We start from the raw sequence: 26,068 nt of genomic DNA on the forward strand, positions 1-26,068 counted from the left end.
CTATCAAATACCGTACTGTCTTTTAATCCAGAATACTGTTTAAAATAGCCAGGTACATTAATATTGTTGATTGCACTGCTTTTTCATGATTCTGTTTACAATATGATTATTGCCTACATAATTTGTAACTGTTCATGTACCAAGTGCCTTCAAGACTATTGTAGGGGGATAATACATCAAATATGATTTGTTATAATGTTTAGTACTCTAATAATCCAAAGGCGGAATGAGTGTATTTCATGAATGCATAGAGGTTCCTATGAAGTTGATAAGACTGTAGCAAATAAACAAATATCTAAATAGTAGCTTTTGTGCATGGGTAGAAACTTATGTGAATTGAACAGATGGGATCTTGTAATGTAATACATGTGACTTCTTAGAGCAGGGGTATCAAACTCAATTTCATTGAGAGCCACATCAGGGTTGTTTTTGACCTTGGCAGGCCAGGGGGCATTGCCAGGGTGAGCATGACCAGCCCAACAGTCATGTTGGGGGCATCTGTAGTGGCCCAAGCACTCTGCCAGTGAAAACGGAGCTCAGGAGAGCTGAATGGGTCCCTCATAAACTCCGGTTTCATTGGCAGAGGCACTGCGGGACGGTCCTTCACTGTTTCCCAGGCTGCATGGTGGGCCAGATCTAAGCACCCCATGGGTAGCATCCAGGGGCCAGCCATGAGTTTGACACCCCTGCCTTAGAGTCAAACATTATTTTGTATGACTACACAGACATGTCCATGTAGTTTTCTTGGTTGCAATATGGAAGTAGTCTTGTTTCAGCTTGCCAGCCTAGTCTACTGATTTGAGATTTTGTAGTAATCTGCCATCCAAATACTAACCAAGATCAATCTACCTTAACCTTTTTTCCCCTTTTATGATCAGTTAAAATCTGATAAACATTGCAACATTCCTGAATGCTTCGGGAATAATGTAAATAGAAATGTTCTCTTTGAAAAGAGACAAATCCCTTCAGCTGCACGATCTCCAGGAATTCCAAGGACCAATTAAAATAGCTTGGGGAGCTGAATATGGTTTGCAAATTTCTGTAAATTTCTCAACAGGTTCTAGAAGCAAGATGGTGAGAGACTTTGTGTATGGCAGAGTAAAGCAAGTCAACATTATCCACATGTTCTAGACTACCATCCGAATAATGCCACGCCTGAATGGCCCAAACATCCTGGAGATCACCTCCAGTATCTGACACTTCATGTGAATCTTCACTTCTCTTCTCTGTACAATATGTTGCTTTCAGGGGTGAGTTCCGGCCGGGACTATTGCGGGGTTTGCTCATGTGCGCATGCACAGAACTGAAAAGGAAGATGGCAACGCCAATGGCGCTGACCGGGGAACCAATTCAGGGGTGTGGCAGGCTTGAGTCGCTGCTGGTTCCAGTGACCCAGGCTACTGAACCACCACCAGTTCGGCTGAACCTGTCCGAACCAGTAGGAACACACCACTGGTCGGTTTGCTTGATTTAAAATGAGATTGACATTTATCAGATATGAAACATATTTGAGAATGTAAGCTTGTGGTTAATAACCTAACTAAGCTCCTGGGTCATATTAGAATCTTGCAGTATAACAATTACATAGCTATCCTACCCAATGTGATTTTGGAACTGAGCGTTCCAAAAACGAAACACTATGGAAAGAGCTATGCATTGCCTTAAGAATGTGATTTGAATTAGGAATACTTTCTTCCCATAACTGTACCTTTCGTTGGACTCCTTAGGTTCCTGTCCCATTTCATAGGTTGGGCCTAGTTCTAAAAAGGGAGGGTATGAGTTTGGATAATGGAGAAGTACAGCAGAACAATCTTATCCATCTTGGTGCCCTTCAGATGTATTGCACTTCAGCACAAAAGTCTGGCTGGAGTATATGGAAATTAAAGTCCAATGCAGCTGAATGGCACCACAGTGGAAAATGCTTCTATTAGGAGAACTTCTGATTATATTGCTGTAACAGTAGATGGGCCACAACAATTTCCACAATTTATTTGAAAAAAAAAAGTATATGGCTAGGAATATGAGATACATGGCACCCTCAACAAAAAGTAGTAGGACAAAACCCCTTGCATACTCATCTATTCATTGCAGACATAAATCTCTGCCTTTATTTTTTCTTCTTCTATTGTCATTTTTAAAACACATCACTACCCAAACTTGGCAAAATCCACATTAAGTAAGGCTTAATGCCGCCAGTTTTGAAATTGCAACCACAGCAATTAGCTTTTCCAATTTCCAGTTCAAAAGAGGTCAGGAAATAAGATTATTCTTGGAGCAGAAGTACTCTATGTTACCTCAAAGGAAAATGTAAAATGGACAGGAGCAAGCAAAAGAGGCATTTCATTCTTGTCTTGAAATAAGCACTGACAAAGCTTCCTTCATTAGTTCTTCTCCTTTTTCCTCACATCAATCAGCTTTCTGTCTTCTGCACAAACATGGTCAAAGTTGCCCCTGCCTCTCATTTTGTTATATTTATTATTGTTCCATGAGTCATATTTAATGTTACTAATCAAAACCAGATTTTAAGGTTTAGCAAACTTGGGGAAACAAGTATTGGTCATTCTTTATTAAATGAACATCTTTTTCATTTTGTTAAAGGTCCAGGACCCATCACATCCTAGACATAAATTGTTTCAACTTCTACTCTCAAGGGTACACCAGAACAACTAGCCACAAGGACAGTCCCCCCCCCACCCCAATGCCATCACTCTGCTAAACAACTCATTCCCACAACACTGTCAAACTATTTACTAAGACTATATTACTGTTATTCTTCTCACCCTTCCTATTACCTATCTCCTCCCACTTATGATTATAACCATGTTGCTTTTATCTCTATGATTTATATTGTTTTATTTGTTTCCTAGTATGATTTGATGGCTTATTTGATTGCTTATTATGACTATCACTAAGTGTGTCTTATGATTCTTGATGAATGTATTTTTTTCTTTTTATGTAGACTGAGAGCATATGCACCAAAGACAAATTCCTTGTGTGTCCAATTACACTTGACCAATAAAGAATTCTATTCTATTCTATTCTATTCTATTCTATTCTATTCTACTCCATTCCTTCTATTCCATTCCATTCCACTCCACTCCACTCCACTCCACTCCACTCCACTCCACTCCACTCCACTCCACTCCACTCCACTCCATTCCATTCCATTCCATTCTATTCTATTCTATTCTATTCTATTCTATTCTATTCTATTCTATTCTACCTTTTCTCCCAATCCCCTATCGTTGTGGAAATGGGTAATGCCACCAGATGGTTATACACAGTAGGTGGAGTGCAAGCGCCAGGCAACTCAATAGGACTTCCTTCCGAGTTCAAATACAAGGGATTGTGCTCTCAGTTACTTTCTGAATTGCATTAACACTGAATATGAAACGATGCCCCCTTACAATGATATTCAAGGCAACACCAGAATCTACATGAGTATATAGCTTCTATCTACATGAATACACAGCTTCAACCTTAAACTGTCCACTGTGGACCTTACCCCATTCCTAAGAGGTCCGTAAAGGGGGCGTGAATAAGTGCACCAGCGTGCCTAACTTCCCTGTCGTACTATCCCCATCTATTTGTATTCATTTCTTTAGTTTATATTTATACCTGCTATCTTGTACATGTTTGACAAACTAATAAATACAAATACATTGACTGTGCAATCTCCATCAAATTGTAACCAGATAATCTCTAGATCAAAAAGTTCTGAATCTGTTTTCTTTCTAATGTTTAACTTTTAGGGGATATATATATCTCCCAGGGGTGGGTTCCTGCCAGTTCTAACCTCTTCTATAGAAGAGGTTCCACAAATCTACCATGCCGTTTAGAACTGGTTCCAGCTCCCTCCCCCTGCCCGTCCGTACCACGCTTGCCCCGCCCGCCGTTCACTGATTGGCTGGCTCACCAATCACCCCACCCGCCTCTAAGAGTCCTATCTAAATCTTAAAGTTTTAAAGCTGTCAAGTTTGAACATCCCTGGGTTTTTTTTCTAAAGGGTTAGGGGTGCAAGGGTCTTGTAACTTGACAGCTTTAAGACTTGCACACTTCAAATGCCAGAGTTTCTGAGCCAACATTTTGGTTGCTAAGCAGGAGCATTGTTAAGTGAGTTTCACCACATTTTACAAGTTGGCCATGCCCACCCAGTCACATGACTGGCAAGCCACTCCCACCTGGTCACATGGCCGGCAAGCCATTCCCACAAAGCAGGCCACACCTACAGAAGAGGTTCTAAAAATTTTTGAAACCCACCACTGATATATCCCCTAATACACACACACACACACACACACACACACACACACACACACACACACACCAGTGGTGCATGCATCCTTACCTCCGTGCGCTTGTTTGGAAGTGCCAAAGAGCTTAAATACAGGTAAGGATGGCGGGCGGGCAGGTAGGCCCTCCGGAGCACCGTACCAGAATGGTACCCAGTGCTCCCGGCAGGCACCGGTACGCCCATACCAGGGTGTACCACCTGCAACCCACTACTGATACATACATACAAATATACATATACATACACATACATACACACACACACACACACACACACACACACACACACATATACATATATACACAAACACACACACATACATATGTCAAATATGGAATTTGTTTTCCCCAATTAAATAAATAAATAATTGGGGAGGGAGGGAGACTGTTTAAAGCAGTGGTTCTCAACCTGTGGGTCAGGACCCCTTTGGTGGTTGAACGATCCTTTCACAGGGATCTCCTAAGACCATCGGAAAACAAATATCTTTGAAAAAATACAGAAAATATAAAATAATTTTATGGTTGGGGGTCACCACAACATGAGGAAGTGTATTAAAGGGTTGCAGCATTAGGAAGGTTGAGACCCACTGGTTTAAAGGCTTTAGGCATTTCCCAATATTAAGGGATATGATAAAAATACATGCTTTTCTAAGCCTTTGTCACCTATTTTAAAGGTCAATTTTAATGTTGGTTTTTATTTTAATTATAATAACTAAGTCACCCCTGACTTAGGGTAAATAGCTATTTTGTATGCCAAAAGCTGAGTTGTAAAGCAAGGAAATTATCTTTCTGAAATACTGAAGGAGAGCTGCTGATCAGTGCAGGCAACACTAAGATCTATGGATCAAATGAATGAATGGTATAAGGCAGTTCACATATGTATAGCATAGAGGAATTGAAATAGACATGCTCACAACAATGTTTTGACCTTCTTAAATTCTGTGCTCTGGAAGAAATACATTAAAATAACCTAAAATAAGAAACTAGTAATAAAATAAAAAAATGTAAGGTCACAGAAACATTAAATTTAATGGAAATTACCACTATGAATTCATCATTTTAGCAAAGCATATGAAAAGCTCTTCTTCACATTGAGCGGTATGATAAGATCATATTAGATATTGCAAGAAATAGATCCAGGCAAAATTTAAGCAAAATTTAAGCAACAGCAGCAGTGGCTTTTATAATTTCACTTGTTACTTTTTGATTTTACCCAACCTGATTGCTGCTTCTTAGTTACACAAAGAGAAATTAGATACATTTTCAGTAGCTCATTCTCAAATCTTTTCTGTGAGTCACTGCTAGTGCTTTTGCCAAACTAAATATGTCTGAGCAAGGTTGGAAACATTAATGGAAAGAAACATAACACTTGCAATGTGTGTGTGTGTATTGGGGCAGGGGAGTTGAGCAACAAAGGAAGCAAGTTCTACCATGTTCAAGCATAATTCAGCAATGTAAAGGATGCAGAAGTGAGATATATTTCGATATAAAGAACTATGGGAATGATAATAACTCTGAATTTGTTAAATTGAAAAAAAAATGATGCAAGGAGTGAAGTGATATATACAGCTGCCTTATCATCAGGCAGCTAAGCTAAGCTAAGCCAAGCCAAGCATAACCATCCAAAGCATACCAAATCAAGAAAGCTTCTACATGAACAGAACAAAGACCAAATCATGGATAATGCAATCAGTATTTTGGTATGATATATACATGTGATAAAGGTAAAGGTTCCCATCGCACATATGTGCTAGTTGTTCCCGACTCTAGGGGGCAGTGCTCATCTCTGTTTCAAAGCTGAAGAGCCAGCGCTGTCCGAAGACATCTCAATGGTCATGTGGCCAACGTGACTAAATGCCAAAGGTGCATGGAACGCTGTTACCTTCCCACCAAAGGTGGTTCCTATTTTTCTACTTGCATTTTACATGCTTTTGAACTGCAAGGTTGGTAGAAGCTGGGATAAGTAATGGGAGCTCACTCCATTACATAGCACTAGGGATTCGAACTGCTGAACTGCTGACCTCCTGATCGACAAGCTTAGCGTCTTTGCCACTGAGCTACTGCAAAATCCTCCAAATAATGCTTAAAATTAGATCAGTGTGCCATGCCTCTAATTTTGGAGGGTTTTATAATGACCAATGATCACTGAGGGTTTTGTTGTTCAGTCCTTCTTTAAACTCTTTTTACTTGAAGACAATTGCATATGTTTTGGAAATGAATCTCCTAATTTGATTATGTGAGGAAGGATTTTCCTTTGACTATCCTGAATCCTTCATTTTAGGGAAATGAGACACAGAACTCTACTTTTCCATTTTATAGACAGCTCTGTTATGTCATCTCTCCATTGGTTTTTCCTTCTACAACAGTGGTTCCCAAACTTGGCAACTTTAAGAATTGTGGACTTCAACTCCAGAGCAGAGCTGGCTGGAGAATTCTGGGAGTTGAAGTCCACAAGTCTTAAAGTTGCCAAGTTTGGGAACCACTGTTCTACACTGAATGCTGTAGTCCCAAACATTTATGATTTCTTCTCATGAGAAAATTATTACACTTCCCTAATAATTTGTTTTTCATTGCCTCCTGAAAAATAGGATGTTGATCAAAACGCATCATTGCCCCCTATGATTGCAGCTGGGAGAAGTACATTTTAAATATTAAATATTTTTTTCTTTATTCGAGGAAAGGCAATTCCAAACGGATTCTTTACACACCTATATGGTGTGTAAAGACATTCTTCTAATTCCCCTATCTTCAACAGACAAGCCCATGTTCTAATAGTGTACGGTGAGAAAAAGAAAAATTGTTTTTCCCATAGTCCCCATTAGTTTACATATCTGTTTAACTCATGATTGTTATAAGCCAAAAAAATATATAACTTTTCTCTTTCTTTCCATGAAAAACCGTTGTTGTTTCTAATAGCTTTGATCAATGTTTACTGAACTTTTAGCAACTGTACAACATTCTTTTTGTCTACAGGCACAAGAATTGTAGCAGGATTCTAAAGGCACAAGACCTTCCATTGGTCAAGCCTTCTGATTTTACTGTCAAAATGGGACAAAGCTCGAACAGGTTGTTCTGACTGTTGAACTGCCCAGGTTGGCAGAGGGATGAGCATTTTTTTTGGGTGAGTCTACAATATTCCAGCCAATTGGTGCTCATCTGCTGACCCACTAAAGATCACATCATTTCTCCTTTTTCTCTGCACATAGTTTCTACTTGTTATAAGTCTGTAGAGATTCTCAGTCATCCAGGTCATGGTTGTCCCAAAGGTGCTTTTTTTCAGGAGGCAACTGAACTGTCTTGTTTTTTCTTTTGAAGACATTTCGCTTTTCATCCAAGAAGCTTCTCAGCTCTGACAGGATAGCGGGAAATAGAAGGATTTATATTCCTTGCAGACTGCTGGAAATTTTCATCTTTTGAGAGGGTCTTTAAAGCACTTGGAAGTTTATCTGTGTCCTCAGGGTCACATGAGTAACGCTCCTGGTCCTGTAGTCTGCAATTATTATTATTATTATTTGGAATGCCATTCCTACTCCCACACCATTCAAAGGGTGTTCATCCCAAATTGTATAGCTAAAAGTCTATAGCTCTGTGGAAGTAGGAATGGATTTGCAGGGGAAACAACTGAAGATTACAGGAACCAGGAGCACTACTCAGGTGACCCTGAGGGCACAGATAAGCCTCCATGTGCTTCAACGACCCTCTAAAAGGATGCAAATGACCAGCTGTCTGCAAGAAATATAAATCCTTCCATTCCCCACTATCCTGTCAGAGCTGAAGAAGCTTCTTGGATGAGAAATGAAACATCTTCAAAAGAAAAAACAAGAAAGTCCAGTTGCCTCCTGAAAAAGCACCTTTTGGGTTCTACTTATTATGTTGGGAAGCCAAAATGCTTCTTTTGCCGTTGAAATGTTTGTTTTACCCTTTTACCCCATTCGAGAATGCTGCCAATTGGAAGGTGGCATGAATCAGATGCTTCTCCTGGCTGCCCAGACTGCTCTGGGCTAGAAAACGCTGTGGAACTTTTGGATCCAGCAGCTGAGAAATGGCCTAAATATGGTCCCACCATTGATGTACACAGAAACAGGGATGAACTGACAAAATGGATACTGAATTTTGTCCTTCATACATTCTAGCATAAATTGGCCTTTGAGTAGCTGGCACAGAGCTGATTGATATTTTCATTAAGCTTCCCATCATAATTGCAATATTTCTTCCCCCGTCCAGGGCTCCCAGTTCAATCCCAGTTATATATCAAAGGGTTTGATGTGGTGTTCCAGTTTTTATCACTTGTTTTGCTTGTACTGCATTTACTGCCCACTCACTCAATTTGGATGGCTCATTTTGGTCCTCTTCAATGTTCCTTGTTTAGTTTTATAATGTTAAATGATTTAATATAACTAACAATTTTAGCTACATCACTATGCAACCCCACTGTTCGATCATTCATAGCCAAGTTATAAAATATTAGTCCTAGTATAAAGGCTTGGTACAGCTTTGTAAAAACTCTGTCATTACTACCAGTCTAGTGCATTTTTAATAAGATGCCAATCTATGAAAGGATCTATACTTAAGACCTTGGTCAAAGGCCAAAGTTACTGTGTTAGTCATACCATTCCCATTCACTTGTTTCTTGACTTCCACAGACATTCAAGACTACCTAACTAGTCTCAGACTACAGTTACTATATAGTAACTGTATAGTAAATGTTTTGGGAAAAGGTTTTGATTAAGAAACTGTGTGGTCTTAGTTGACTGTATGATTTGCCCAAATGATTCTTGCTATCCATGCTCAAATATTGCAAAGCCATTAATAATATTAGGGCAAATAAAGGCAATCATGTGCAAACATTTTGGATGATTGCATAATGGAATATGCCAGAAATAAAACAAGTCAAGGATTTCTTGGTATTTAAGGTTTCATGAAAAAATGAATTGGGGCAGTAATGCCAAGAACTGATACTGGGCTTGCCAAGTGCTTTTTAAACTAACATTTGCCAACATGACATTAAACAATGGATAAACATGTGCACACACACGAACACACACACACACACACACACACAAAGAGAAAGAGAGAGCGAGAGCGAGAGAGACAGAGACACACAGAGAGAGAGACTATAGTTAAACATACCAGTGTTAAATAATTCTTCATTTTCCCTTTCTTTTCACTAAAACACTGATAAAATACCAGAAGCTATTGCAATGACTTGTCTAAAATAAAGGACAAATGAATTTTGGCTGTAAAACTTCTCATTTTCATTCCCTCACAAAGGCAGAACGTGAAGATTTATCTGTCTGAAATGTCACTTGGGACCAAGGCTCCAGTTCAAGCCATTTTTGGTAACTCATTACCTCTGTTGTGGCAGTGCTAATATCACTAAATGAAAACCATAATTCTTGTCAAAAGGAGATGTGGCTGAGTTCAGTTTTATCTCCTTCAGATGTTGTCTTCTGCTGTGGCCAGCTGGTGAGAATTAAATGAGCCTTCCGCATTCTCCGAAAGCTAGTGACTTCCAGATATTTGGTCATGCTGATTGGAGATTATGAGAGATGCAATCAAATATTTCTGTATCGTGCCAGGTTGGGGGAAATTGAACCAGATTGCCAGAAAGTCATTTTAAGTAATTGGCAGAATTGACACCATTTAGATGGTATATAGGTATGAATGGTTGAAGGATACACATTCATTCATGCATATAGTATAGGCATAGCATGCTAGTTCTTACTAATTGTAAATGTACTTTTAGTTCTAAGCCATGATTGCTAGGCTCACACAATATATTAAATCAAAACCAAATCAACTACATTGTTTAGTATCTTGTGTGATCTAGACAACTGGCTATTTATGAGAATAAAAAAGAAATGGGCTATCAATGCTTCACTTATGCATCTGAAGGTGTCAGGTTCAGAACACTGAGAACTTTTATCCTTTGAATGTTATGCTGGAGGCTCTGTTCCTAAAATTAGCTATGCTGATAACAGAGAAACAGACAGAGGCAGTGATATTGTAGGGATTATTCTAGGCACCTGATAGAGGAAATCTTCCCAGAGTTGCATTCTGATAGAGGAAAGTTCCCACAAATTGACAAAGATATCACCATGTCCTATTATATTTTGAAAGTGTTTGATCCTTGAAGAAAGAGATAGAATTCTTGGTCTTGTTGATCCAGCCTTATTCCCTGTCTATTTAGAGAAGACTTTCTGGGAGATAAACCTGAGGTTGGACCTGTGGTAAATGCTTCTTTGAGTGTGGAGACGATTTTGCTTGCCTTGAAGGATGGTGTAACACCTCTTGAAGCAATCATCACTGGGGCAAACAGTTCTGCCCAATTTTGTCCAATCTTTCCTTTCTGAAGAAAGTTATTGAGAGAATTGTTGGAGTTTCATAGGAAAAAGGAAGCAGATTATCTGGATGCTTAACAGTCCGGTTTCACACCAGGACATAGTACAGATAACTTTGTTTACACTTGTCAGTGACCTCTGGCACAGCCAGGATGGAGGTGATGTAACTGTCCTGGTTTTTCTTGGTTTCTCATTGGCTTTTAATACCATTGAAAGCATCAATCAAGTTATTCTCCTGGACTTATTGTGGGAATTAAGAATGGGAGGCATGTCCTCCTTGATTTGTAACCAGTTCCAGTTCATTTTGACAGAAGGGAGGAAGGTTGGGGGCCATGACATGTGGTGTATCAAGCATTGGCACTTTAGCCTTTCCTGTTTGATATGTGAATGAAGCCACTAGTTGAGACTATCTGATGGCATTGGGACATATATCATCAGGCTGATGATACCCAGTTCTAGAGCTCAAGCCCTTATTGACCAAGTGTGCTGTCAAGCTCTGGCCCCAGGATCTGAAAGAAACAAGCATGCTTAAACTCAACCCCAAATGACCAAATCGCTTTGTGTTCCTGGTTCTTGTGGTACCATGCCATGTCCCCAGAAAAACACAAGTGCACAATTGAGGGCTCCTCAAGGTTCTGCTCTCTTGTGGCCAAGAGAGTCTTACCTCATATTCATTTAGTACACCAATTTCTCCTTTCCTGAACCAGATATCTCTTTTCGCAATCACTCACGCCTTAGTTACCTTTTGTGTATGAGTTATAAACAGTTTGAGTATTGAGTTATAATCAGTGGTGGGTTTCCATTTTTTTTACTACCAGTTCATCCATGCACACTCAGGTGGCCAGAGCCCTGGCGGGTGGGTGGTGCCCAGCTCGGATGGGAGAAGTCCATGTGGGTGGGCAGAGCGTCCCGTCACTGCCAATACCGGTTCACCTGATCTGGGCCAAACCGAAACCCACCTCTGGTTATAATGGACCTTACATGTGGATGTTGTTAAAGCTGCAGTTGGCTCAGAATGGCACAGCACTTCTGATAAGTTTGAATAGACCCCTCCATGCAAGTCTTCTAAACAGACTTGAAGCCCTGGATTTTTAACCTGGGCCCCATGTTAGGCAAAACATGTTGCCTCCTAAAAAAAACACCTTTAGGACAACCATGATCTGGATGACTGAGACTCCCCATAGAATATGTGTCCTAAATACCATTGTGTTTATATTGGTGTATGTTGCTTCCCTAGTCATGTTTTTTTAATATAAGGTTTTTTTTGTTGTGAGTTAGATGGCTTTATAAATTTAGACTATAAATAAAACCAAAATTTTATTTAATTGAATATGCAGTTTAATTTATATTTTAGAAGATCAGTTTCCATGTTTTTAATAATTTGCCTCTGGTGCTTTATTAAAAATTCTGAGATTTGCTTGCCTACCATTTCCCTTTACTCTTAAGACTTAACATCTTCATATTGATAAAAAATAGAAATACTAATATTTCTAGTATTAGACGCCATTAAACAAGAAACAGTTTTAATTCATTTACCTTAGTTAATTGTAAAACATTAAGGCCTACAAAATTGCCTATTGCTGGTCTGTGAAGAATTTGTGAAATGCATCCATTATTTTGGAAATAGGCATACCCTCTTTTGAAATATTATACATGATAACATTCTGTTTAATATAAAGTAATGATTTTTATTTTTATTTTAAGTAAATCCTCAAATGTTTCCATGTAAATTTGCTAGCAAGAAGGCAGTGGCTAAGTTCACATGCAATACTAAGCCATAATGTTTTCAATAACTATGTTTTTCATAATACTGAGCCATAAAAATTGGTTCAAAACAATTCACCCTATGGCTTAGTATGCTGGGTCAACCAAGCCAACAAAAGTATCTGCTTCTAAAATATTGGAGTCTACACTTAATTAATTAAAAATGGAATTGAGAAAGTTTCTGGGTGGCAAAGCACGAATGAAATCAAAGAGGAATTTCCTGCATAGCCTGTGAAAAAATACATAGAAGGATAGAATCTAATAGCTTCCTATTAATACTTTCTATGATCTTGAAGAGCCAGGGCCAGATACCTTTATAAATATGCGGATATCACAAAAGTATGCAGATGAATTAGTGACAAGAAAAGCAGCAGTCAAATGACATCATGGGTGGACACAAACAGCACCTTGTGCTGAATATCAAAGAAGAAGAAAAACCCTATCAAATTCTTTTATGAAATTTCTTCTTCTAAAGCATGTGTATGTTAGATCATTCTTTTCACCCGTGCCAAGTCTTGTGGTTTTTCATTTTTAATGCAAGCAATGCCTCAGAAGATTTGCTTTAAACATAACAGTTGACTATTGTTAGTGGAAAAATGCATTCCACTTTGTGGCAGTCAAAAGCTCTAGGTAGTTTTTAGATTTATGGATGTTGAGTGAATAACCCAAGTATTCAATAATTTGGCTGTGACTCATTTCCCAAAAGACCATTGTTCTGTTTTTTATTAGCAAGTGTGGATTAGGTTGAAAATTTTCCATCAGTTTTCTTAGATGGAGGAAGTCCTCACAGACAGGGTGTCATAATTTTCTTTGAATTAATGACATGAATTAAGTGTTTCCTTTATAATTTCAAATACTGTTTTTTCTGGAAAATGGATGGAAAGATGTTATCTTTAGAAGGTCCAAAATATATAACTGGTCACACTGTTATTAGAGTCAACTAAAATGCCATAAGAGGGTGAACAGAGGTTCAGGTTTTCCGGAATATCTTGCAAGGCAAGCTCTTAGAAAAAACTAGTGTAGGGAAAAAATGAAAGAAATAAAAAAAAACTAGGGCAGATAAGGTCTGCAGTTCAAAAACAATCTATAGAACTGTAGTCTGAATGTAGGAATGATGGGTGTTCATAATTGTCAATGTACGCAATGAAGGACAAAAAAATGACTTCAATCGCTAAGTTATGTGTGACTCTTTGTGACCCTATGTATCACAGCACACCAGGCCTCCCTGCCCTCTATTGTCTCTTGGAGTCTGCCCAAATCCATGTCCATTTCATCAATGACAATATCTAACCATTTCATCCTCTACTGTACCCTTCTCCTTTTCCCTTCAATCTTTTCCAACATTATGGTCTTCTGCAATCATTTGGTGGCCAAAGTATTCAAACTTTAGCTTCAGTATCTGTCCTTCCAAAGATCTCCCTGTAGTCCAACGGATTCTCAAGAGTCTTTTACAGCACCACAGTTCAAAAGCAACAATTCTTTGATGCTCAGTTTAACTCTCACAGCCATATTGTCAGTGGGGAAGCCATTTTTCCTTTTTGTAGTTTCCTGACTGCCACATGTGTAGCTTGGGAATTCGGGAGTGGAGATTTGGCTTCGAGCGGTATAATTTAGCCATACAACATTCTTTCTTGCCCGCACCTGGATGGAAGTGGTTGGAGATTGTTTCTCTTTTAAGCATTGGATTGGACCATGTGATGAACTTGGGTGGGGGGGGAAGGGGCTGTGAACTTTCAACTGGGTGGGGTAAGCCTGGAAGCTTTCAGATTCAGGTTTCCCCAGATGTGCCAACATGACATCTCTAATAAAATGGAACTTTGAGGAACTTCAGGCCTTGGAGTTTTATTTCATTGGGCGTGTTTCTTGGAACCCTGACACCAGTGGTGGGTTCCTACCAGTTTGGACCAGTTCAGCTGAACCGGTAGTGGTTTAGTGGCATGAGTCACTCAAACTGGCAGTGACCCAGGCCTGCCACACCCCCAAACTGGTTCTTCTACGGCACTGCCATCTTGATTTTCAGTTCTGCACATGCGCAGAACAATTTTCATTGCAGAAATTTATTTTTTTTCTATTTTTTGCACATGCGCAGACCTATTTATATGCAAATGCACACATAATTTTTTGTGTGCACTGAACTGGTAGTAATGCCCAGCAGGAACCCATCCCTGCCTGACATATATTACTAGTGGGAAATAGCTTTGACTACATGGTCCTTTGTTGGCGATGTCTCTGGTTTTTAAAATGCTGTCTAGTTTTGCCATAGATTTCACTCAAGGAACAGGGGTCTTTTAATTTCATGGCTGCAGTTGCCGTCTGCAGTCTGAAAACACAAATAGTTTCAATCTGTCTCCTGCTCCTCATTATCATTGAGTAGCATCATAATCCTATATCCTTGAAATCTGCAAAGTATATTAGATAAAACATCAAGCCAAGTTACATTGTCTTACATAAAGTAATTCTTCCTCAAGTTAAGCTTGATTCCTAGTGCAGAGGTCCCTAATTCTCAGGCTGTGACCCATTACAGGTGGCCACTCACGTTCTGTTAGCGCGAGCAGCATGTGCCTGCAGCTCACACAAATGGAGCCGAACATGCTTGCATCTGCCCACCTACCACTCACAGGAAACTATCCCCTGCTCCCCATGAGCCCACCAAGCCAGAAAGGCTGGGGACCACTGTTCTAGTGAAAGTATGGATACATTCAAGGGTGGATTGCTGCCGGCATTACTGCCGGTTCGGTGTGCGTGCAATTTTGTGCATTCTTGCTTGCTTCGCTCGCATGTGCATTTGACCATAAATGCAATGAAAATTGTTCTGCGCAGAAGCAAAAAACAATATGGCGGCGCCTATGGCACCGCCGGGAGAACTGTTCTGGGGGTATGGCAGGCCTGGGTCACTGCCAGTTCCAGTGACCTAGGCCGCCAAACTGCTACCGGTTCAGCCGAACCGGTCCGAACCAGTAGGAATCCACCACTGGATACATCTATGAAATTTTCTGGAGGACAAGAAGTGGTTCTTCTGTGATTGTTTGGTTTCAGTTTTACAACACTGTGAGTTCCTGATGATGCTTCATCCAAGTAATAGGCAGATGTGGTCCTGCTTAGTCCTAATCAGCTAAGGTTTCTAGGTATTGTCGCCAAATGATCTTACTCGTACTTAAAGCTATTTCATTTCAGTATCTTTCACTTTAGTTAGAACATTTTCCTAATGTTGTTGTTAGCCCATGAAACCAACCACCTTTCTTTTTTTTAACCTTAAAATCACCTAGAGATCTACTACAAGAATCCAATCGACTTTTAAAACTTATAAGTGTAACGTCTTAATCGTAAGAAGGATGCTAGGAACAGAGAATCTGCTACTGTTTTTTTTTCCTGAACAAGTGGCACAATTCCCCCCCCCCAAAAAAGTTCTCCAATCTGGGCTCAGAGAAGACTTTGAGGATTTATAAATAAAGAGAACTATGATTCATGGAAGCTTATGAAATAATATATTTTACCCTTTAAGGTAGCACAGAACTGTATTGTTCTCTAATGAGTAGTAAACTTTTCAAACCTCACATTTCTCTCTAGCTAAGGTCAAAATGTGAGCTGATTTTCCATGTATCGGCCAGTCCTTCGTGCCCACCCAGATTCTGTCTACCCCCATCTTTGATAAGTGGTGGTAATGATCCATATGAAGAGGATTTAGAGAGTTCACTTATTTACAGTCTTTTCACAACCTAGGGTAGAATAGAATAGAATAGAATAACAGAGTTGGAAGGTTCCTTGAAGGTCTTCTAGTCCAACCTCCTGCTTAGGCAGGAGATTTGACACCCCTGAACTAGAAGGATAGAAAAAGTCACGTTCCTAACAACTGCTGATAGCAATGGATGTGTGTTGAGATCTCTTGGCTGTCCATTGTGGGCTGTTGGGTAATTGATTCCTGCTGAGTAAACAGAGGTTGTAAGAGGAATAAAACCAGTCTAGTTCCACAAAGTTGGAATTGAGCATATTAATAGAATAGAATAGAATAACAGAGTTGGAAGGGACCTTGGAGGTCTCCTAGTCCAACCCCCTGCTTTGGCAGGAAACCGTACACCACTTCAGACAAATTGATATCCAACATCTTCTTAAAAATGTCCAGTGTTAGAGCATTCACAACTTCTGGAGACAAGTTGTTCCACTGAATAATTGTTCTAACTGTCAGGAAATTTCTCCTCAGTTCTAAGTTGCTTCTCTCCTTGATTAGTTTCCACCCATTGCTTCTTGTCCTGCCCTCAGCTGCTTCGGAGAATAGTTTGACTCCCTCTTCACTGCAGCAGCCCCTGAGATATTGGAACATTGCTATCATGTCTCACCCTAGTCCTTATTTTCATTAAACTAGACAAATCCAGTTCATGCAACCGTTCTTCATTTAATGGGTAGCCCATTAAATGTTGCATAGAAAGCTCAAATATACATAGGAAATGAAATTCTTCTAAGACCCTATTGAAATTGAGGTATAATCATAAAAAATAAATAAAAGGGAATAGGAAAAAATAGCACTCCTCTGTTTTCTCTATTATCCCATTATTGTTCCCAATATTTTACATGCAAAGAGGGAAGAAGGTTTATTTGGGGCATATAGGAGATCTATGGGAGGGCATGGAGAATAGGGAGAGTCAGAGGGAAGGAAACTAATTTTTTATTCCTGTTGGAGTTTTTCAGAAAAAGATGTTGTACATCCTTTAGCGTTAAGCAGCATATGGGGTAGAAGTGATAAGGATACCTTTTCCCCTCATTTGTTTCAGGTTTCTTGTTACCTAACTTCTTTTGAATGCTGTTTTCTTTAGAAAAAGTAGAAAAATGAATTCTTTGGCTGTTTGCTAGCATTGTACAATTCCTGGGTCAAGTGTAATGCATAAATTAAAGGTTGACAGCATTATTATTGTGGAAGGTTTTTTTTCTCCTTTTACAAAAATGAAATGCCAAAGTCTTGTCTTAAATACCTGCAATTCCTTTTTAACCGAGACATAGGTTTTCACGTGATTTTCCAGCTGTTTGGATCCAAAGGACCATTACGCTCTTCACAGAGATTTCCCTTGGTTGCCAAGCATCTCATTGTGAACTTGGAAAGCCACAATTTTCCCCCTGCCATGGAATTTAGGCTACTAAGCAGCTTGCTTTAACAGCAGATGATGGAATGCTCTACAAAGAGAGAGAACCTGGAAACATTTTATGCTATTTGGCAACCAGTTCAAGATTACTTGACTCAGTGAAATATGACTTAGTCTTTATCACCTAGGTGTTCCTGGCCAGCTCTTTCTTCTGTTTTTTACATCTATCTTTGCTTCCTACGGCTTATTTTGTATATGAATTCTTCCCCCGCCCCAAGCAATGGGTAAACATATTGTTTTTTTTCTTTTGGTCTGTTGGTTTATATAGTATATAATTCAAGATCTACTGTGGCACTGCAGATAATAGGTTGATCTGTGCAATTGGAGGTCCCTGACTCAGCTGTTGGAATATGGGACCATAAGAAGTTGCTTTACATGGACAAAGTTCATATGTTGAATTATAGTAGCTATAATATATTTGTTTGGTTTTGCTGGGTTAGGAATTCTGGGAGTTGAAGGTTTGGGAATTCTGGGAGTTAAAAGGTGGGGAATTCTGGGAATTGAAGGTTTGGGAATTCTGGGAGTTGAAGGTTTAGGAATTCTAGGAGTTGAAAGGTGGGGAATTCTGGGAGTTGAAATCTATATGTCTTAAAGTTCCCAAGTTTGAGAATCATGGACATAACCCTGGCTCTGTGGAAGAGACTCCAGGAACTCTGTTGGAAGCAAAGACAGAGTGACGTATCAACACGCATACACTCAACATTTGGGCTATCATCCTACTTTAAGTTCATGTAACCTGCCACCCAAAACTAAGCCCAATACACGAGAGGAGGACATGGGATCAGACCAAGGTGATGTTGCTGCAGTGGTAGCAGAACATGTGCTACCTTAGCCATGATGGTGTACTAGTGATCTCTGCCTGGGCACAGGATAATCCTTCTTTCTGAGTCTGAAACTGATTCAGTGATTGTATCTCTCCACCAACTATTCAGTGTTCAGCTATGGCCCAGGGGTTACAGAAACTGACTGGAACTAACAAACTGCTGCTGCTGTCACTGTTCTTCTAATATTATCTAATCATCTCTCTCTTGCAGTGTGTGTGCAGAATGTAAGGCACTTTCTATTGTTCTTAATTGGGGCAGGTCAGCTTCTCCTTTTCCCTATCTCCTTTTTTCCCATCAGTCTTCTCTTTGATCTTGTCTCCTGGTGTTCCTTCACACTTTCTTGGGTGAAACAATTGAGAGGACAGAGAGTGCCACCTTCTTTCATAATCTGAAAGATATGTGACCTGTAAGCCTTAGTTCTCTTCTACATATTGTTGCAAGCAGGGAAGAGCTGCTGGGGGTTTGCAGGGGTCCAGGAGAACCTCTAGGTAAGATTCTGTGCAGTTCAGAGAACCCCCAAATCCCATTCCTGGCTGGCCCTGCCCACCCTTCCCAGGAGTCCCCACGTAGCCCATTTTGGATGTAGGTAAGTGCAGGGTATGTGCAGAGGCTCAGGGAGGGTGAAAAACGGGTCTACCGGAAGTTTGGGAATGGGCCTGTTTCCAGCCTCCAGAGGTTATTCAGAGCCTGGGGAGGCCATTTTCACCCTCCTGGAGCCTCAAGGAAAGAGGCCAGGGAGGGCAAAAATCTCTCTCCACTGTAGTGCAGGAGGTCAACTAGGCCATGCCCACCATGGCCACGCCCACCCAGCAACCGGGCAGAGATCCCCTTGCTAAAAATTTTGAAACCCACTCCTTGCAGGTCACCGAAAGGGATATGGAGCACCATGAGGAAATAGCATGAGGGCCCTGATGCGGAATAAACTGGCTTTTTTGGGTCATTATGAATGCTATATTGACTCAACATGCACATCATCAAGTCCTTGAAGACATGGAGGCCTTATTTGTGCAGAAGGTGAAGGCATGAGTCACACTGAGCTTTCTTCTCTCTTTTCCCAGTATACTGAAACCAGGAGGATCTCAGAATCTTTCACTCACACTTTCAATGAGTTATAGTTTATTTAGGATTAGCTATGAGTCAAGTAGGACTTCCAGGTCACATAGCTACTTCTTCAACAAGAGGGCCACCCAGTCAAGAGGCACCTTGGAATGAAATGAGAATCTTTAGGACAGGGGTGTCAAACTGACACGTGACGTATTGCAACTCCCCCTCCCTCTTCGCTAAATCAGAGGTGGGCATCACATCTGGACCATGAGCACCCAAGTTTGACACCCCAGCTTTAGGAGGAAATGGCAACATGAAGGCCCTTCCCCTCTTATTAAACTTTGAAATTATTTAATTTTCATTGTAATTGTTTTAGTGTAATATTTATGTATAGTATTTGAATACTACCCAGAGTTGCTCTGTATGGGGGAGTATGATATAAATAAAAATAAATAAATTCTGTTGTCTTAAGACTTAATTGCAGACTGTTTTATTATGCCAAGTTCTTACAGCCTACACACACACACACGCGCACACACACACACAAACACAAACACAAAAGGCACCCATAGCATCAGCATCAAAACCAAGTGGCAATACTGGGTATCATCAGGTTATTGATGGTCCAATGCCAAGTTGATGGATGACCCCTGACAACAGGTTAATATAGCTGTTAAACAAAGTGATGAAAGGAGGAGATAAACATCCTCTAAGATATCCTATATAATAAGGTGCTTAATGCCCAAATGTAAACATCCTCCAAGGGGCAATATCCATCACAGATGTCCAATAAAGAGGAGCTGAAAGTCAATGTGATCATCACAAGTTTTATTAAAGTGCTGTAAATACTTACAGGAGGAAACATGTTCCCTGTATCAGGTATACATGTTCTGTTCTTGCCATAGCACAACTATATCAAGGGGCTGGTTTATAAGGTTTGTAACCATTCAACAATGGTTGAAACAAATTGTGTGAGAAGTTAGTTTAGTAAAATGTTATTCCTGCAAACTCTTCAGTATCTCTGAACCTGAAATTATCTCAGTGTGCATTTTAAGCTCTTCATTCGTAATTTCAATTAAATATTTTTTTACCAAACAGTTGGATATTAAAATCAAGATTTCTTACAAACAAGCACAAAACATTCCATTACATGACAATCCTTCTTAATTCATGAAGTCACATTCATACAAAACTGTTCAAGCAGAAATTTCTCCAGCCTTGTTCTCAAAATATCTTGAAGCCAAAGCAATAGCAAAGATTGTTCAAAGCAGTATGCACCTCTTGATATTTGCTTTATATTACCATTTCCTACCTCCTGCACGTCCCACTTAAATGACAATTCACATAACCACAAAGACTAGAATGTTGGAAGAGAGTTGTAATAATGATAGAACACCCAGTTTTTAATTTGCTAAAAAGAGAAATTGTGCAGGACTAAACCATTTCCAGATGCATCATCTTGTATCAGAAGAAATTCTTAGGGTGGAAGAGAGGTGAAATTGGTAAGTATAGCAAGAGGAAAAGAAAAAGAATAGTTAGAAAGTATAATAATCTCCAAAACACATATTTTTGAAGTGAGTAGAAGATGTTAAACCCACACAATGTATTTTTTGATCTATAAACTAGGATTTGAGAGGTCTATTACCATATTTTTCAGAGTATAAGACGCACCCTTTTCTCTCAAAAAAGAGGCTGAAAATCTGGGTGCGTCTTATACACTGAATACAGCATTTTTTGCCACCCAAAACCCCATCCCTTCACCAAAATGGTGATGCATAGCCTTTAGGAGGCTTTCAGAGTGCTCCTGGGGGCTGGGGAGGGCAGAAATGAGCAAAAAACAGGCCATTTTTGCTCCCCCCAGCACTGTACAAGCCTCCTAAAGGATATTCATGCCCCTTTTTTTGGAAAAAAAGGCCCGTTTTTGTGAAAATTGGCCATTTTTGGGAGGCCTGCAGAGTGCAAAAACTTTTTTTAAAATTTGCCTCTTCAAAATCTTGGTGTGTCTTATACTCCAGTGCATCTTATAATCCAAAAATATGGTATATTATTACTTACATATGCTATTATTTGATAAATACCATGCAGATATGCACACACCATCTTCCACATACGCTTGGGTGTGGAAACACTGAAAAAGCAGAGGAATTGGTGGTTGATGTGTGAGACCCCAAAATTTACATTCCCCAGAAAAACAGTCGGAAAAACTGACCCAGCTTTTCAGCACAAAAAGGATCAATGGATGGTTAAACTTACTGAAATAAAAGCCTCTTTCTCCACAGACAAATTGAAGAGCATCAACCAACTCAGCACCACAAAGTGTTTCTTGGCCGGCAGCAGCAACAGAAGAGCTGGTTAATGTGAGCAAACATAGGCCAAAGTAGAAGAAATTAATGGATGTTGAGGTGAGCATTTTTACCTGTGAATGAAATAAAAAAAAAACTCTGTCAGTGTTTTTTCAGATAATCCCAATAAATAAGGTGCTTATTTATGTAGAATCTACATTGATTGCATTATTAGCACAGAGGCCCATTCAGAAAGAATTATTACATATTGAGGAAAATTCTGATGAAATAACCATGAACCTTGTCTGCCCAGCAGCTAATGTCTATGTGCAATTTCAAATTTCTACTTCTGATAGTTCTTTATTTTTAAATAGAATTGACTGGACAGCCCTTTATACAGATCAGAAACTTCATTCAAATAGATCCTGGACAACTCTGTAAACTAGGACAGTGGTCACCAACTTTGGTGGTCCGCAGAAAAATAATTTGCATTTTTTTATATTGCACTAAATCAGGGGTCCTCAAACTACGCCCCCTGGGCCGGATACATGCAATGTGTTGCTGCAGAGAGTCTCCCACTTCGGAGTCTTTTTGTGCAGGTTGGAGGGGGGCATAAATTTCAACTTGGGGTCTTATTCAGCTTCCTGGGGCGGGGCTTTGGGCAAAGGCTGGAGGAAAATGCTGCTGGTGGCAAACAGGCAGAGGGCCTTGTTCCAGTGGGACAGCATTATGGCTTGGAATTGGTTGACCATCTCAGCCCGCACTGGTACCTGACCTTGCCTTGCACTCTCACAGGTCTTCCCTCTGCTTGGAAAGCCTATACTCATAGTCCTCAGTGAGGTGCTTTTACTAAGCCTCCTTCTCAGTCAGATCCAACAACTGCTTTCTGTTGGGGCCCTAAAAAGCCCGGGCAGGAAGAACGATGAGTGGCTGGGAGGGGAGGGGTGAGTAGAAGTTGGTGAGGCAGCCTTCGATGTGAGTGGCATTGAGTTGGCCACGCCTTAACAGTCATATGACCAGTTAGCCACGTCCACACAGCTGGTCATTAGGCAGATCATATTAGTGGTCCGTGGGATTTAAAATTATGAATTTAGTGGTCCCTGAGGTCCGAAAAGTTGGGGAGCCCCTAAATACAGGGCTACTCCCAGGTGGGAAACCCAGTTTTCTATGTCTTTCTGACCTCTGAGAATTGTTTGTTGTTTCACTTCATGCCTTTTCTCTGAGGTATACCCACATCCACTCCAAATTTGATTGAAGCAAACTCTGAATCACCCAGGAAGATACAAGCATTTTGAGCAAAATAGACAAAGAAAACATCTCATTTTCAGATAAATCTTTTGCTTTTTGTGCATTTTTTAAAATCAGATACATATGTACCTTAGTGTAGTTTGTATGTTGGTGTGGCAGTTGATTCCTATCCTGCATTCTTTCTTTTTCTTAAAGAAATCCATGGGTGATTGTGTTGGCATCCAGAGCCATCTCCCATGCCTTAAATTCATGTGAACCAGTACTATGAATACCTCTGCAGGATTTTGATAAACTCAACTCCATTAAAGAGTTGAGATTACTTAATTTCAGTTCAAGCAAAACTTCTGTGTCTTTTAAACTTCACCCAACTTTTCCAACTATTACAAGAAAATGGCGACATTAAAAATGGATCTATTTTCCTTTTAAATGCTTTGTCCAAATTATTAAAAGCAGAGGGATTTCCCCACCTAAATGCATATTGAACCAGACAACTTATTTTTAAGTTTTCAGAGGCTTAACTCAACAGATATAGTGAGGTTCAACTGTGAAGGGCAAGGCCAAATACATTGGGTGAGATCCAGCTACCAAAGCAGTTTTAAACCCCTATCTAACTGATGTTTAAATTAGGATCAGCAGCTGTGTTGTGTTACTGGAGCAGCACAAGGCAGCTGCAGTTTGCTAATCTTTTTCAGACATCTAAGACAATTAACTACCGGGAGAAATGGGCAGGGATTACAAACACAAGCACCATCAAATTCTGGAAAGTATAGCATGCCTAGATGAATTCACTAGGAATTGGGAGTACCCCAACAACTGCAGCACAGAAATTCTTACACTTGTAACAAAATATTGTAAGGAATCTTTCAGTTCTATGCTTAACCCAGGCAGCTGTGCTCTCTTCTAGGATGCTCCATTCCATTTCCCTGTCCATGCTACATATTGATATGAAGTATTCCATGACTACTATATAGCAATCCTGATTGGATTAGGCTTATTTATTTATTCATCATACTAGTATGCTGCCCATCTCACAATGAAGTGACCCTGATTTAGACTTAGAGGTATGGATGTGTGACTCTACTTCCCCAAATATTTCCTGTATACTGTATTCAGAAACTGTGCTAATAGTACATGGATTTTTCTCCAAGTAATTTAGCAATAGCAATAGCACTTAGATTTATATACCGCTTCACAGTGCTTTACAGCCCTCTCTAAGCAGTTTACAGAGTCAACATATTGCCCCCAACAATCTGGGTCCTCATTTTACTGATCTCAGAAGGATGGAAGGCTGAGTCAACCTTAAGCTGCTCAGAATCAAACTCCTGGAGTGAGCAGTGAGCTAGACCTGCAGTGCTGCATTCTAACCACTGTGCCACCACGGCTCTTAATTTATCTCCAAGATCAGTTGCTAAATGAGCTGTATCAGCATCAGCATCATGATCAGCCCTTTTTCTCAGCCTCCTGAAATTTTGCCACATTATAGGATTATTGAAAATTACAACATTGCCCAGTAAGTAGAAAAAGATTTGATTGCCAAACACTTCCTTGGCAGTGGCTGGAAGGATTACCTAGGTTACTTGTCTTAATATCTTTGAAAAGCAGGTTTTCCCTCTATGAAGCTTTTTTCCCAAGAGCATTCCTTTTCCTTGAGCCAGCCACCCAGCCACACAGACAGACAGACAGACAGACAGACAGACAGACAACACATACTATTTATTCCGGGGGAGGGGCAATCAGAATCACAGACAGAAACAAGTCCTTAGCAATGCCTAGCTTGACTCTCACATTAAATGTAAAACACTTTTCTACAAAAGCCCATCTATAATGACTAGCCAACCTGGCAGAGAACATAGTCAACTAGCCAACAGACGAGAGTAATAGGGAAGAGCTTCATTTATGTAAACATCCAACATAAAGATATAAAAATATTTAAAAGATTCAATGAAGATGAAACAACCATTTAGCATTTGCAAAACATGACAGTCCAGAATAGTAGAAAGGCAAATATGAGTGTGACTTCAGAAGGAGAATCAAGGTTCACTATATTCAATCATGAAAACTGAGAATAGTCCCAGTTTTCATAATGCCATTTCCCTCTATTTAATGATACCTCAGAAGTGTTTAAGGCAGAGGTAAGTCACCTGCTTTCACAGGCTTTATCTCCAGCGTGCAATTCAAAACGTTATCCCAGCATTGTCCCAATGAAATGCATTGCGTACCTGCTGAAGAACACTGTGTATTCAACACAGTGTTCTTTGATCCCAGTTGGCTTTGCCTCAAACATAAACTTCATTTAACAATGTTATTTTTTTCTGAGACTGCAGCAGACTTTTTTACACACTGTAAAAAAGAAATATCAGATCTAGGACAAGAGAATGGGACTCTTGTGTTATTCCCACTCCTTTATGTGAGCCAAGAATGTGACACCATACACTTGCCTAGAAGTTCAATCTTTTATCCTAGATTGCAAAATCATAATCTCTTTACCAAGTTTGGAAAGAGGAAATAATGGTCAAATGGACCAAAAATCCTATCCCATCAATCACATAATAGTGTTTTTGAAGATTTATCTGTCAGAAAAAAATCTCTGAGATACCTTAATATTTCTTCTTCCTTTAGATGGGAAGACTTGAGTCATTAAAGGAATACTTACAGTAATTAACAATTTGACTGCTGGTCTTTTCAATAGATCAGAGTGTCCCCAATTTATTGTCTGTCCCATTTGAATTGGAGGCAGAGGCCTTTAAAAGCAAGTCCTGGAAAGTGGGTGGGGTTTATCAGAGTGTCTGATTAAATTTGGACTCTGAGTCCAGCTCTGTACTGTGCAGGACTGGCTAAACAATGTGGTAATGAATGACCAATTATGTTTCATAGCTGCAATTTCGACAGATCTTCTCCTTCAGAGAGGACCCAGGATCTTCTGCATCTGGAGAGCAGCAGTCCAAAACAGTGGCTCTTAAAGTAGCCAGCAGATGGATTGCTCCTTGGCTTTAACACCTTCTTTTGCCCTCCCCCAACTCCTCCCCTTCGGCAAGCTTCAAATCAAGCAGCGCGTACAAAAAAAACCTCCGCTTGAGCGAAATTTGGGCGCGCGCCGGTTTGGTGGCTATCTAAAATAACAACGCTTCGGGGTTACTGAA

General features: G+C 39.9%; 1 protein-coding gene across 1 annotated transcript in view; it reads right to left on the bottom strand.

Annotated features, from left to right (window-relative positions):
• Window positions 1–26,068, bottom strand: part of IGF1 (insulin like growth factor 1) — a 69,505-nt gene that overhangs the window by 41,187 nt on the left and 2,250 nt on the right. The window contains exon 2 of the mRNA XM_087723040.1: window positions 21,652–21,814. Within this exon, the coding sequence (XP_087579166.1) occupies window positions 21,652–21,814 (163 nt within the window). The remainder of the gene's footprint in view (window positions 1–21,651; window positions 21,815–26,068) is intronic.

This window comes from Thamnophis sirtalis, unplaced genomic scaffold, assembly GCF_051295495.1.
Source record: "Thamnophis sirtalis isolate CommonGarterSnake01/CBP01778 unplaced genomic scaffold, rThaSir2_p1.2 scaffold_9, whole genome shotgun sequence".
Lineage (NCBI taxonomy): Eukaryota > Metazoa > Chordata > Lepidosauria > Squamata > Natricidae > Thamnophis > Thamnophis sirtalis.